At 36.3% G+C, this 12,534-nt stretch overlaps 3 protein-coding genes across 4 annotated transcripts in view; 1 reads left to right on the top strand and 2 right to left on the bottom strand.

The window, feature by feature from the left end:
- Positions 1-4,952, bottom strand: part of LOC113233197 (probable nucleoporin Nup54) — a 29,780-nt gene extending 24,828 nt beyond the window's left edge. Inside the window, exons 1-7 of one of the 2 annotated variants that reach the window (XM_026468235.1) lie at positions 4,743-4,952; positions 4,265-4,480; positions 3,710-3,808; positions 3,549-3,652; positions 3,115-3,250; positions 2,414-2,567; positions 1,376-1,484 (exon numbers count right to left, since the gene is read on the bottom strand). In XM_026468235.1, the coding sequence (XP_026324020.1) occupies positions 1,376-1,484; positions 2,414-2,567; positions 3,115-3,250; positions 3,549-3,652; positions 3,710-3,808; positions 4,265-4,480; positions 4,743-4,809 (885 nt within the window). In that variant the 5' untranslated portion in view covers positions 4,810-4,952. Of the gene's footprint in view, positions 1-1,375; positions 1,485-2,413; positions 2,568-3,114; positions 3,251-3,548; positions 3,809-4,264; positions 4,481-4,742 lie in introns of both variants that reach the window. The other variant, XM_026468234.1, reaches the window with a different exon arrangement.
- A 2,218-nt stretch (positions 4,953-7,170) lies between these two features.
- Positions 7,171-8,316, bottom strand: LOC113233201 (endothelial differentiation-related factor 1 homolog). Its single transcript, XM_026468240.1, has one exon. It carries the CDS (start codon positions 7,846-7,848, stop codon positions 7,408-7,410), a length of 441 nt encoding a protein of 146 aa, XP_026324025.1. The 5' UTR covers positions 7,849-8,316; the 3' UTR covers positions 7,171-7,407.
- A 437-nt stretch (positions 8,317-8,753) lies between these two features.
- On the top strand, positions 8,754-10,918 carry LOC113233200. The gene is made up of 3 exons (XM_026468239.1): positions 8,754-9,106; positions 10,192-10,362; positions 10,469-10,918. Exons 1-3 carry the CDS (start codon positions 8,953-8,955, stop codon positions 10,645-10,647), a joined length of 504 nt encoding a protein of 167 aa, XP_026324024.1. The 5' UTR covers positions 8,754-8,952; the 3' UTR covers positions 10,648-10,918.
- Positions 10,919-12,534: the final 1,616 nt, after the last annotated feature.

The following is a 12,534-nucleotide window of genomic DNA, read 5'->3' as shown; positions in this document are numbered from 1 at the left end:
AGGAAATGTTTTCTTTGTATGGTTTGGTAATGAAAAATACATAGATCTCAGGGTCGTATTCCAGAACTCTACTCAATGCTCAAGTCAGGATTGCAATTGAAACACAAGCACGGGAAATACGACCCTAATGGCAGGGACTTGAGTATGTTTCGAGTGCTTTAAACCATACTCAAATCCTGACTTGAGCATTGAGTAGAGTTCTAGAATACGACCCTTAAAGTCGTAACGATGACGACACTTGTCATCGTGACGCAAATAGGGATGTGGACTAATATCGATAATCACATTATACGATTTTCACGAGAAATCGATTCAAAATTTTAAGAGTTTGTGATTGTTTAGATTATTTCGGTTCATTATTATTCAGGCGGTCTAGAAGGCCAAATCGTGCAATTCAGTTAAAATCAATTCATTTACAGAATTCCTTGTAATTCTGTAGCAATTCCTCTTATTTTCGTAAAATTGTCCCACGTTCCGATGTATCCGAATTGTATCCAAATCCTTTGTTTTTATAATATTCATAAATGGTTTATTACGAGAAATTAGTGTAAATAAGTATGTTCATCAACAAAACAACTACATAAATCAATATTTTTCCGAGAAATTGAATTGACTCGGTGAAATTCGGCGATTAATTGCTTACAACACTATTATTTAAGAAAAAATAGCTTGAGGACGTAACTGTTTTCAGGACGTTTCGGATTAACTGACAACATTAAACGAAACTGACACTGGCCCAAGCCTAGTGGCCGCCATTAAAGAAATAGAATAGAACTCAAAATTGCGAAACTGACACTGGCCCAAGCCTAGTGGCCGCCTTTAAGGAAATAGAATAGAATAACTCAAAACTTGCATTTTATTTTGGAATACTTGCGAAAACAGTACTTCAAATATGTTTTGTCATATTATATAATGTTTCAATAAAATTTATGTATTTTTTTTAAACTCAATTATGCTAATAATTGTTTGCTTATTGTTTCGTACTATCGCCTTCTTTAGCTGTCAAATGTGGCCTCTTATTTGGTGACAACTATAGTGAATTGACAACATAAAGTTTTAGAGGGAACGCGGGTGGAAACGTTGGAGAGGTAGACCTCGACGTACACACTCGATCAGTCAGGGGATATCTTAAAAATCGTCAGGTAAAAAGTTAAAAAAAATTAAAGCAAGTGCATGAGGCGATAGAGGTTTGTTAGTAAGTTCATGGAACTTGCCTACCTCTATTACACATTGTTGATACTAATCTTCTTATTGGCACCTCAAATTAAATAAAAACAGCAAACCATTGGCTGGTGCATGAATCTTCAAGTAATATATAAAAGTTCTTCAACTTTAATAACGGACATTCTACATATGGGTAAATATAAAAAGTTACCTGAGTCTTGTTTTCTGAGACTGCCTTGATGGAATCAATTTTTACTTCTAAGTTGGGTTTGTTTCCCAACAGGCCCATAATTGAAGTCATAAGAGCCTGTTGATTGTTTCTGAAATATTACAAAACAGTTGCAAGTAATTATCTTTGCCATTACATCTTTAAATTTGCCACTTATTTGGTTAAAATCTGAATTTACTGTTGACCCTTATACCTTTTTATAAGTCTATAAATTGTTTTTTCATTTATATTGTTGTTTAAATTGTTTTAATCGTTTAAACTGATAGAAAATAAAAAAATATACACAGGATATGTTTAGATGCAACAAGAACGTAATTATGACCGTCACAATTCTTTACAATTACTTTAACTAATAACAAGACAGGTTTTTTATGATACCAAGTGACAGAACGAACAAGTCGTGCGCCTGGTGGTAAGCGACACACCTGCCCTGTAGCGGCGCAGCAGACGCTACAAATCTCTTTTGTATATATTTTATTAGTTTTATATTTAAAATCTAAATTTAAATGTGATTCATTTTGGCGTCTGTTTCTTCACCTTTTATTTGCTGTTTTGCTTTGAAAGCTAAACATGTTTTCTAATAAATTAATAAGCTATAAGTACATTTGCTTTGGCCTTGCTCACTCGTTGTTAGCACCCATCCAAACCCATTGATACAGTCCGCAACATGCCCATAACAGTTGCAGTGCTGCTCCAAGCTTTTCTTCTTTTTTTTTTTTGCTTAATGGCGCTACGCTTTAGATTTCGCCAGTATCGAGTTTTCCGCTTGCTAATTTTTGGAGCTTCTGAAGACTTTGCTATTCAGTGAGCTCGGAGCTATAAATCACAAAGATCTGAGGGGTACTACCACTGTGCAAGTCACCCAAAGACATAAGTTGAAAAGTCCCAAGTGTTTGTACTTCCCTGGATGAACTCTATCAACAAAGAGATCTACTGCTACTAAAAAGGTCTAAGAATGCAGTGAGAGGAATACAGTGACAGGTCAACTTGGATTTAGAATAGTAAAAAGGCGATACATACTTAATGTCCTGTTCAGGCTTATTAAACAGCATGGCGACATGTCCCTCCTTATCCTCGCGGCCACCGATCCGGGAGTACCCGACGGCCTTGAAGCGGCATAGCGGATTCTGCTCATTTAATTCCAAAGGTGGTGCATTGGCGTAATATGCTTTTCCTGTAAATATATTATACATACTTTATTAAAGATATTTGTAACAAAGTCTTTCGTACTTTAATCTACTTGTTTCTAAAGAAATATTTTTTATTTTAAAAAATGGGGATTCAATGCGAACTTGATACTTTACGGGTCATCCCTTCGAGACCATAAACAGTTAAAATTTGAGTGTGGAAAAGCTCAAGAAAAATAATACAAATCAGTGTAGCAAGCCATCTCCTACTAGTAATAAAATCATTTAGATAAATTTACACAAAAGTCTTAAAAATTGTACTCATTTCACTGTTAATCATCACCTTCCAAGTTCTTGTATATTTCATGTCTTTTGACTATAAACAAACAGAGTTACTACTATTAAGTAGTCCATGTATAGATCTCCTCTAAGGGCAGAGCAATCATTTAACTATAGCATAGTCCATTACGCTGAATAAGTGTGGTATAATGTCACATATCTTCCTAGGTTTCTGAGGTTGTGTTTCATATCATCGGCATTAATATTAACAACATGTATTTTACTGGCTATGTACCAGACAACATTTTCTCCCACCTGTGCCCCACTGGGCCTGCAGGAGATTCCACTTAGCAAGGACCTGATCCCGTTCATCTCCAAAAACGCAGCAATTGAAGACCGCTGCAACTAATGCTTCCTGAGCCGATGTTGGACCTTGCTGCGGTTGTGGTTGCTGATAAAACCAAAACAAATTCAAAACTAATATGAAGGTATTGAAAAATACCTAAGTTTAATGTACACAATAAAACTTATTTATGTACCAACTCAAGCTGTTAATGATTTATTAATTAATAACCTACATTACAATAATTTTGGTAATTGGAGGAAACACAGTCTAAATCAAAAAGAAGACATATGCATACAAAAATGAACAAAAAACCTTTAGGCAAATAAAAAATGCCTCTGTTATAAATCAACACTTCTGGAAATATATTAGGCACATGCAAAATGAAATGAAGTTTCAAACAAACCTGTTGTGGCTGTCCAAATGTATTTGCAGTACCTAGGCCTGTACCAAATCCTCCAAATCCAGTTGTAGCTGGCTTAGGACCAAATGTTGAACCAAAATTGGTACCAACACCAAATGACGAGCCTCCAAAAGTATTACCACCAAGTGTGTTGGTACCAGTACCAAAAGTAGGGGCAGAACTGCCAAAAGGTGCCACTGTGCTAGTACCAAACGTACTACCTGTACCAAATGTGGAAGTTCCAAAGCCACCTGCACCAAAACCTGGAAAGTTTTTATTTGATTATTCATTGTGGACAAATAAACTTTACAAAAGGGGTTTTAATTTAAAACTTTAACTATTTGTTCATTGAAGTAAACTTTACTTGTATGTTACACAGTTTACACTTCTGTCTTTCTAAGATCCACCAAACTACATTGGGAAAAGCACTAAACACCCAATGTACAGTCAACAGCACATCATTTGTACATTTTTGTTTAAAAATTGCCTCCAGTGCAATGGAACAAGATACTTCAATGTGTAATATATGTCTATCTGTACATTAAATGTATTTTTCTACATTATGTATATGATAATTACAACTTTGGCGATTTGCATGATCATAAGAATATTGTCTGGATGACTTCACATTATATACAGTTTTAAGAGACTATACATCTATACTTGAGATGAAATTCAAGTACAAAAATGTAAATAAAAACACTGTCACTATCAATCACCTGCAGCCGGTTTATTAGCTGTAGCACCAAATCCAGTACCACCAAAGAGTGAAGGGGCAGTTGACGCTGGAGCACTTCCTAGCCCACCAAATGGCGTAGCTGTACTTGTTGTAGTAGAACCAAATGCTCCAAAACCTGACGATGTTGTGTTAGTGCCAAAACCAAACCCAGCTTGGCTAGTTGTCGCTGTGTTTGTACCACCAAAGGCAAATGATGCTGCAATGTTGTACAATACTTACAAAAAGAGAATATCATGTCATCACGTCATGAATAGACATAAACATGCCCATACATACTAACACACATGTGGTTACTTCCGAAATCACTTTGGTCATATAAACCAAGTCTTTTTTTATTTGTACACTTTTCAAGTTTTCTACTTGTAAAGTTCAATGTAAAAACAATGAATCAGTGTCGAAAAGGTATTATTGGAATGGGAAGTAGTGTATTTTTCTTACGAAAAGAGCTAAAAACTCACGTTTGGCGGCAGTATTGCCGAAAGGTGTGTTTTGAGTAGTAGTATTTGAACCAAATGAAAATGCCATTGTTGGTAAACAACAATTTTATAGTAATTTTTTATTTGCAATGGGTCACCAAGCGAGCACACATTATTTATTTACAAGTTCGAGTTTGATTCTATCTTTCAAATTTGTATTTGTACTAGGATACAGTGCTGTGCGCCTGTGCGCCGACCGAACAAGTGACCAAGTGACAGTTCAGTTCGACAGTTGGAAGTGACAGTGACAGCCTCAAACCAATCAAAGCTTCCTTATTTTTTTCCATCCGATCAAAGCAGCTGCGTGATTGGTTAGAGAAACGAAAATCTTTTTTAATTTTTTTGTGTATAATGGCATGTATGACGATGATACCATCGTTTTTACAAAATTATTCAATCATCTTGATTGATAAACATGTAACGATTGAGTATTGCTTACATTTACTCAATAAATGGTTGATTTTGTTTCACTTGAATATAATTAAGATTCCTAAAGTGATAACCACATTAGACGTCACCTTGGGAAAATAAAATCGTGCCTCTGACTGATTCCTATAAGATGGATAGCCTCTATGGCCTCTATGCTCTGATTTCACGAATTGATTCCGATTGCATCGGGCAACTGTCATATTAAGACCGGAAAAAGGCCATAGTTCAATATAGTAACGCTCACAATCAATAACGCTCACAATCAACATAGCCCCGCACTTGGGAAACCCTGTGTCGCGGGTGTCATGGACACACACATAGACAACCACAAATTACACCCAAACTCACGAGAGAAATAAATGTAGGCCATACAAATATTTCTCCCGGCCCGGGAATCGAACCTGGGACCTCTGCGTGGCAGTCCGGCATGGTAACCGTTCGGCCACAGAGGCAGTTAGGAGGTATAGTATCTATTATCTAATCATTACAACGTCCTAATCATAGATTTAGTATATAGGTACTCATAAATCTATGGTTCTAATCATAATATTCACTATTCACAATTTAGTACACTGGGTCGAATTCCAGAACTCTACTTAATGCTCAAGTCAGGATCTGAGTCGTATTCTAGAACTCTACTCAATGCTCAAGTCAGGATTGCACTGCAAACACAAGCACTGGAAATACGACCCTAATGGCAAGGACTTGAGTATGATATCAAGTGCTTTAAACCACACTCAAATCCTGACTTGAGCATTGAGTAGAGTTCTAGAATACGACCCTAAATCTACATCGACAAAAATTGTTGACAGTCTTAAGCATGAAACTTAAGACAAATCCAACTCTAACTATTTAAAATTTTGCGAAAATTGGTAATCCTACAAAACAAACGTCACTCTCACTCCGTCTTGGACATTGACTTTATATTGGTAGGTCAATGGTCTTGGAGAAAAAAATCTTAGGATGGAAAAAAAATGCATTTTCTTTTCTTTACTTGCGTCTTCAACGCAGACATATGTCTAAATATATGTCCGTGGTCTTCAACGACAATGTAGAAAGATAACTAGGGACACGGTATCGCATAAAAAGTATCGTACTCATAAAAGTATCGATACTGTTGTCCTGCAGATTTTCCCTACTTAAAGGCAGAATAAAACACATTAATTTGTCTTTTTTTATTAATTTATGATTTTTAATTACCACAAATAATAAAAGAATTTGATTAATTCAATCAATTTACCAACCGTCATTTCACATAATTTGTGTTACTTAAATTTTCAATTTCCCACTTCTCTTCTGTAAGACAACGGCACATCAGACTACTCATTTTTGTTCGAAAATCGCTTCCAATGCAACGGAACAAGATACGTCAATGAGTAGCTTGATGTACTGGCGTGTACAATCTTTTAAAAACAAAACTATAATTGGTAACGGTCTGTTTCTCGTTTTTGATACTGTATTGCCTGCTTTTGGGAACAAACTCTTCTTCTGAAAAAAGAACAAACTTCTTTTAAAGAGGCAAATGGTGGCATGGGATATGCCGCCAAGTAATTTGTGATAAGGGTTCCCATTTAAAAAAATCGCTAGGTGGCTTGCGTTATTATATGAGGTGGCCTAAGTATTCTATTCGAAACGATACTTGTCAAGAAGTAGGGTCAAGAGAACATCAAGCATGAAACTTAAGACAAATCCAACTCTATGCCGCTTACGATAAGAATGGGACACGATAAGAATGCCGCTTACGATAAGAATGGTTTAAAGTACAAAGCGTCAAGATTGATGTGCTCTTGACTGTACTGATACCTGAAAAGTATCGAGTACAAAAATATCGGTATCGGAGGAAAAGTACTCGATATCAATAAGTATCGATAATTTTTCCGTGTCCCTAAAGATAACCTTAATGTTTGTTCGTTATAAGTTTTACAATAATTTATGCTATATATAGATACTATTGCAATAAGAAAAGACAGGTTATAGATCAAGTAACTATCTTTATTGCATATCACATCCATATCCCTCGCAAGTTACGCAAATTGGAACTTTATAGATGGCAACACATCACAGTTAGAACATTCCAGATTTTGAGGAAAATAAATGCTTACATCATATTTTTTTTCATGATTAGTATACAAGAACACATTCAACAGCAAAATGAGATAAATTATTATGCAATAAACAATTAATATCGGAGTCTTGTCTTCGCCTCCCAGAGAACCCGTTATTTCTTTCCTCCAGGAGGCTGTAGTGGTTGGCCTCTTTCTTTTCCACGAAGTTTTATTCCAATTGCTCTTTCGATCTTTCCGAGCACAATATTATTTGGAATTCCTCGGCCAGCTTCATAATCATTAACAATCTGCGGTTTCTCGCATATTTTTGTTGCCAAATCTTTCTGGCTCATGCCTTTGGCCTGTCTTCCTTGCATTATTATTTTTCCCAAATCTAACGGTATTTTCTCATGACGTAGCTCTTCAGTTTCTCTGTCAAGTTTGGCTGTATTTTTTGTTGTTACATGTTGTTTATTAGTTCCTGCACCATATTTTTGTTGAGTATCAACTGGGAGTCCTTGACGGCGTGCTGCGTTGACAGCTTGTTCAGTCTTCAATGCCGATGCCTTCGGCGGCTTCTTGCGAAGAATAGTGACCGTGTCCCACTCAGACATATCTATAGCCTATATTACTGTTTCTGATATCAAATAACGGGATGAAAAGTGCAGTTATGCCGAAAACAAAAATTTATCGTGCACGCACGCACACGAAAATATACGTAGGGTGAATGAATGATTAAATGGAACGATTGAATTCAATTTTTATGTCAGCAGGTCAGTAAGGTGGGGAGGACCGAATGAAATTTCAACTACAAATTAGCAAAGCAAAGAAACACAGGATTGAGTAAAACGTAGTGGTTATATGCTCAGTGGGATTGAGGATACAATACATTTTTAATAACGAATGCTGTCATGTCGGCACTTTCATCTTATGAGCTTAAACACCGCGTATTTTATAGGCGCCGACAACACGGGTTTCAGCGCCTTAAAAGCGTGTCATCTGCGCATATACGCACAGATGCGCTGTAAAACTCGCGCAAACATCGCGTTGCAAGCAAGAAGCGTATATGTATATAGTCCACTGGAGTTTACACTTATAATTACATGTAGTTGCTTCATTTAAAAAACTATACATATTAACAAACAAAACAAAAATTAAAAGTATCTCTTATCAAAATGCGCAACACATACGCATGACTACAGAACGTCTGCAGACGGCGCGTATACGCGCAGATGACGCACGTCGTCGGCCCGTATAAAATACGCTGTAGGTTCAGTCATAAGTCCTTCAGTTACTCTTCTTTTATTACGACATGTAAACAATAACCTTACGACCGACCTACGTCGAGGTGTCGTCGTTTAATAAATAGTTCGTACGAGTCATTGACCTAAGTTGTATGTACGTACATACATACATGCCAACCATGCATTGACTTACAATACTAAGTCAATGCAACCATGCCAACTAAGTGCGTGTGTGTTATCTCCAATCAAAACAAACCAACTATCCAGTCCGACCTGTGAAGTTCATTCAATCATTCATTCATTGTCGAAAAACAATGGATTTTGATAATAGTGAGTTTCTTCAAAATAAATATTCTTCAAGAATTCGAAAACTAGACTTATTATATCTTTATTGTTTTCTGCCATTGAATATAAAGGGATTATGACTATTTTCTGACCTGAAGTTCCCGTGTTTTCGAGTAATTATAAACTGAAATGGATGTAGAATCTCACTCGGACTCTGAAGAAGAGATTTTAGTCTACGCAGAATTCGGAGATAGTGTTAACATAGAAAAGTACAGAAGTATCCACATTTTGGGAGTAAATGAACCAAATCCCATTATTCAGATGGATGACTCCTTTTTTACCGGTAAGATTAGGTTAGAATTTCTAATATTGCGAGCAAGACTCCTTGCTTGTTTTTACAACCGCGTGCATTAAATGGTAAACACTATAAAAAAAACATTTGTGAGGTCGGTCTACTCAATGCTCAAGTCAGGATTGCACTGGAAATACGACCCTAATGGCAGGGACTTAGTATTAGTTTCCAGTGTTGCCAGTGCAATCCTGTCTTGAGCATTGAATACAGTTCTACAATACGACCCTCAGGGCCTTATTCCAGAACTGTAGGTACTCAATGATCAAGTCAGGATCTGAGTATGATTTCAAGCACTGGAAATACGACCCTAATGGCAGGGACTTGAGTATGATCCCGAGTGCCTTAAACCATACTCAAATCCTGACTTGAGCAGACTTGAGTATGATTTCAAGCACTGGAAATACAACTTTAATGGCAAGGACTTGAGTATGATTTTCAGTGCTCACTGCAATACTCAAGTCAGGACTTGAGTATTGAGTAGAGTTCTCGAGTATGATTTCAAGCACTAGAAATCATACTCAAGTCCTGACTTGAGCATTGAGTAGAGTTCTGGAATACGACCTTGGGTATTGGTTATTATTTCTGTTTTCTCCATTTTACTATTATTATTCCTAAAATAAAAAGTAAAATGGAGAAAACAGGTGATTTGTCACTTTTACTTCCAATAGTTTTTGGACAATAGAGAACAAAAACTGTAGTAGGCTTTTTATACATGAACATGCATTACTTACCTCTATACACCTGAGTAAAAACAAAAGGCAATATTGACATGTTAGCCACTGATATTGGAAACAAAAAGTTATACAGAATTTACTTACCTCAAAGAAGCAACATTCTGAGATAGGTTTCTTTTGCGCCGGGACTGGGTTAATTTACTTTAGGCTATGACCCTTCTCCTTTACAAGTTGTGTTTTCTCAGTTTTAGTTAGGTTTCAAGTTTTGTTTTTGCATTTTTGGGTTCGCAGTATTGGGTATATTCTGTAAAATATTGTTAAGCAAAAAATATCTTTTATGTCTGTCCAAACCAATAAATCAAGGTTATATTATTTATTTTATTAATGAAAAATTTATTTCAGGAAGTTACAAAAATGCACTAGGAACATACATGTTTTTTGAAGAAGACCCATCTCCACATTGTGAGGATCCTCTGTTTGATAAACTGGCCGAAAGTAACCTGAAATATGTTTGTAAAACCAGAAAATTATTGAAAATGGATCATGCTTATGTTTTACCAAGGGATGGTCCAGGTAATTTTTATAATAATATAAGCCACTGCTGTTTGTGATTAAAATAGTAATGAGCATCAACTATGGAAACTAGCAGTGGTGCATTAATTATTTTTATATGTTTCAGAGGATAGTATGAAAGGTGAAACACAGCACTTAGATGATGATATAAAGCCTGCGCGTTTTACCTCTGTACAAGAAGCCTTAGACGCTATAATACCTGAATTAAATATCACCACTCCACCACAGCTAGATGAGGGAACTATTATTAAATCAAATGAACCCATGGAATCGGGAGAGACATGAAAAGTTATATTACACTCTCCACACAAAACACCACCTAGTCTTTCTACTAGTTCATACTCAAGCACTGCTGGAGTAATAGCTTTCTGGAACAATTGCTTGTTTGCTTTAGCCATTACACTTAACAATATTACTACTATTACTAATTAATGACAGAAAGTCAAAGTATCTTTATTTCACAAGCAAATTAATGAAAAATCATTTTATTAAATTTGACCTACTTTTGCTGTCCTGATTTTTTCTTCTCATACAATGAAAATGTCTTTACAAAAAACTGAGTCAATCAGCATTAAAAAAAATATTATTATTTATAATTTTTATGGTCATTTATCCCATGCTTGACCAATTATTTTTAGGAAATGAAACTATTTTGACGTATATAAATCGCATGGTCACGGTTGACACGTATGGGACCTGTAAAGGGCCCGAAACTTCGGTTTGTTTGAAAAAACAAATATACGCGATTTGAATCCAGAAAAATAGTTTCATTTCCTATGTGTAACAATCGCGAAAACCTAAGAACTCAACTATTTTTAGTCAAGTTTGTTATCACACATTCTCCTTAGGATCTTCCATGGTTTAGGATTTCCTCACACTGTCTCAGTTAAAAAATCACGCTGTATATATAGACGCATAAAGGTTTAAAGTAAGTATTTACTCTCTTTGGTATGTCTAAAGTTGGCGATTATAGTCTCTAAGTTTAATTTATTAATCTGAGTGGAAAGATAAGTATTCAGGCTGTAGGTGAAATGCACTTTTATAATGAAAGCTATGTGACAATGATTATCTTCATTTTCGAGCCACTGTTCCAGAAAATGTCCTAAACCTAGTCTTGCTTGACATGAAAAGAAGAATATTATTGACACTCTTATGAGGACAGAACACAAATAACATTGATATGTGAAATGGTAATATCTGTTAGGCCAGTACAACTGTGTGGTGATTTGGGCATTGAAATATCCTATTATTTTGTTACTCTGTTTCAGTTTGTTAGTACTATAAATAAATGAATATTTTCCAGTCAAAATCTTCTGCGGACTGCGCGGATTGCGCGAGCATTCTCGAGCATGCGCGATAATTCCAGAAGATTTTGGCTCGCATCTAGTTTCTTATTCATTATGCCACTCGTATGTTGTTACAAAATCGTTACAAAAATTCGCTTCCATTCCGTACCGCCGCAATGTAAATGAAGCCTTAATTATTCAAAAGAAGTGTGCGTGTGCGCGTGCGTGTGCGCGTGCGTGGGTGCGTGCGCGCGCGTGTGTGTGTGTGTGTGTGTGTGTTTGCGGGTGTGTGCGTGCGTGTGTGTCATAGTTTCATATTTGTAGCCACTTAACTCTATTGTAGAGATAGGCAGATTGTTTATAGTACTGTTTTCTTGCTAAAGTTGTTATCTGTTTTAGTTTTATTGAAATATCGCCTGGTTCGCCACTATACAGGACTTGACACTGGAGATAATAAAAATCGGTTCTCAGGAGCGGAAAAACGCCTTGAATTGGAGAAATAGCAAAATCAACCATTAAAATAATTGCTCCTAAATTAAAGTTAGGCGCTATTTATAAAAATGAATCTTCATGCGTGAACAGCCACCCTTAGAGGTGGATGATTCTCTTCGAAATAAAATGGGACCACTATGGAAGTACCCCCTTTCCAACAAAAAAAGAATCATGAAAATCGGTTCACAAATACCGGAGTTATTGCGTAACATATATACAAAAAACAACAATCGAATTGAAAACCTCCTCCTTTTTTGAAGTCGGTTATGAGAGTCTCGGGCACGCGGGCGAGTGTGGCTTGAGTTTGGTATACGCGGCGGCCCGCGCAAAGAGTACCTTGTTGCGCGGCGGGCGGTTGTATTATTCAGAATAAATTTAAGTGTTGCCTAGTAAA

Source organism: Hyposmocoma kahamanoa, unplaced genomic scaffold (assembly GCF_003589595.1).
Source record: "Hyposmocoma kahamanoa isolate Upper Pololo Valley unplaced genomic scaffold, ASM358959v1 78, whole genome shotgun sequence".
NCBI classification, from domain to species: domain Eukaryota; kingdom Metazoa; phylum Arthropoda; class Insecta; order Lepidoptera; family Cosmopterigidae; genus Hyposmocoma; species Hyposmocoma kahamanoa.
Note: the sequence above shows the minus strand (reverse complement) of the source record. Positions and strands in the feature narration are given on the sequence as shown.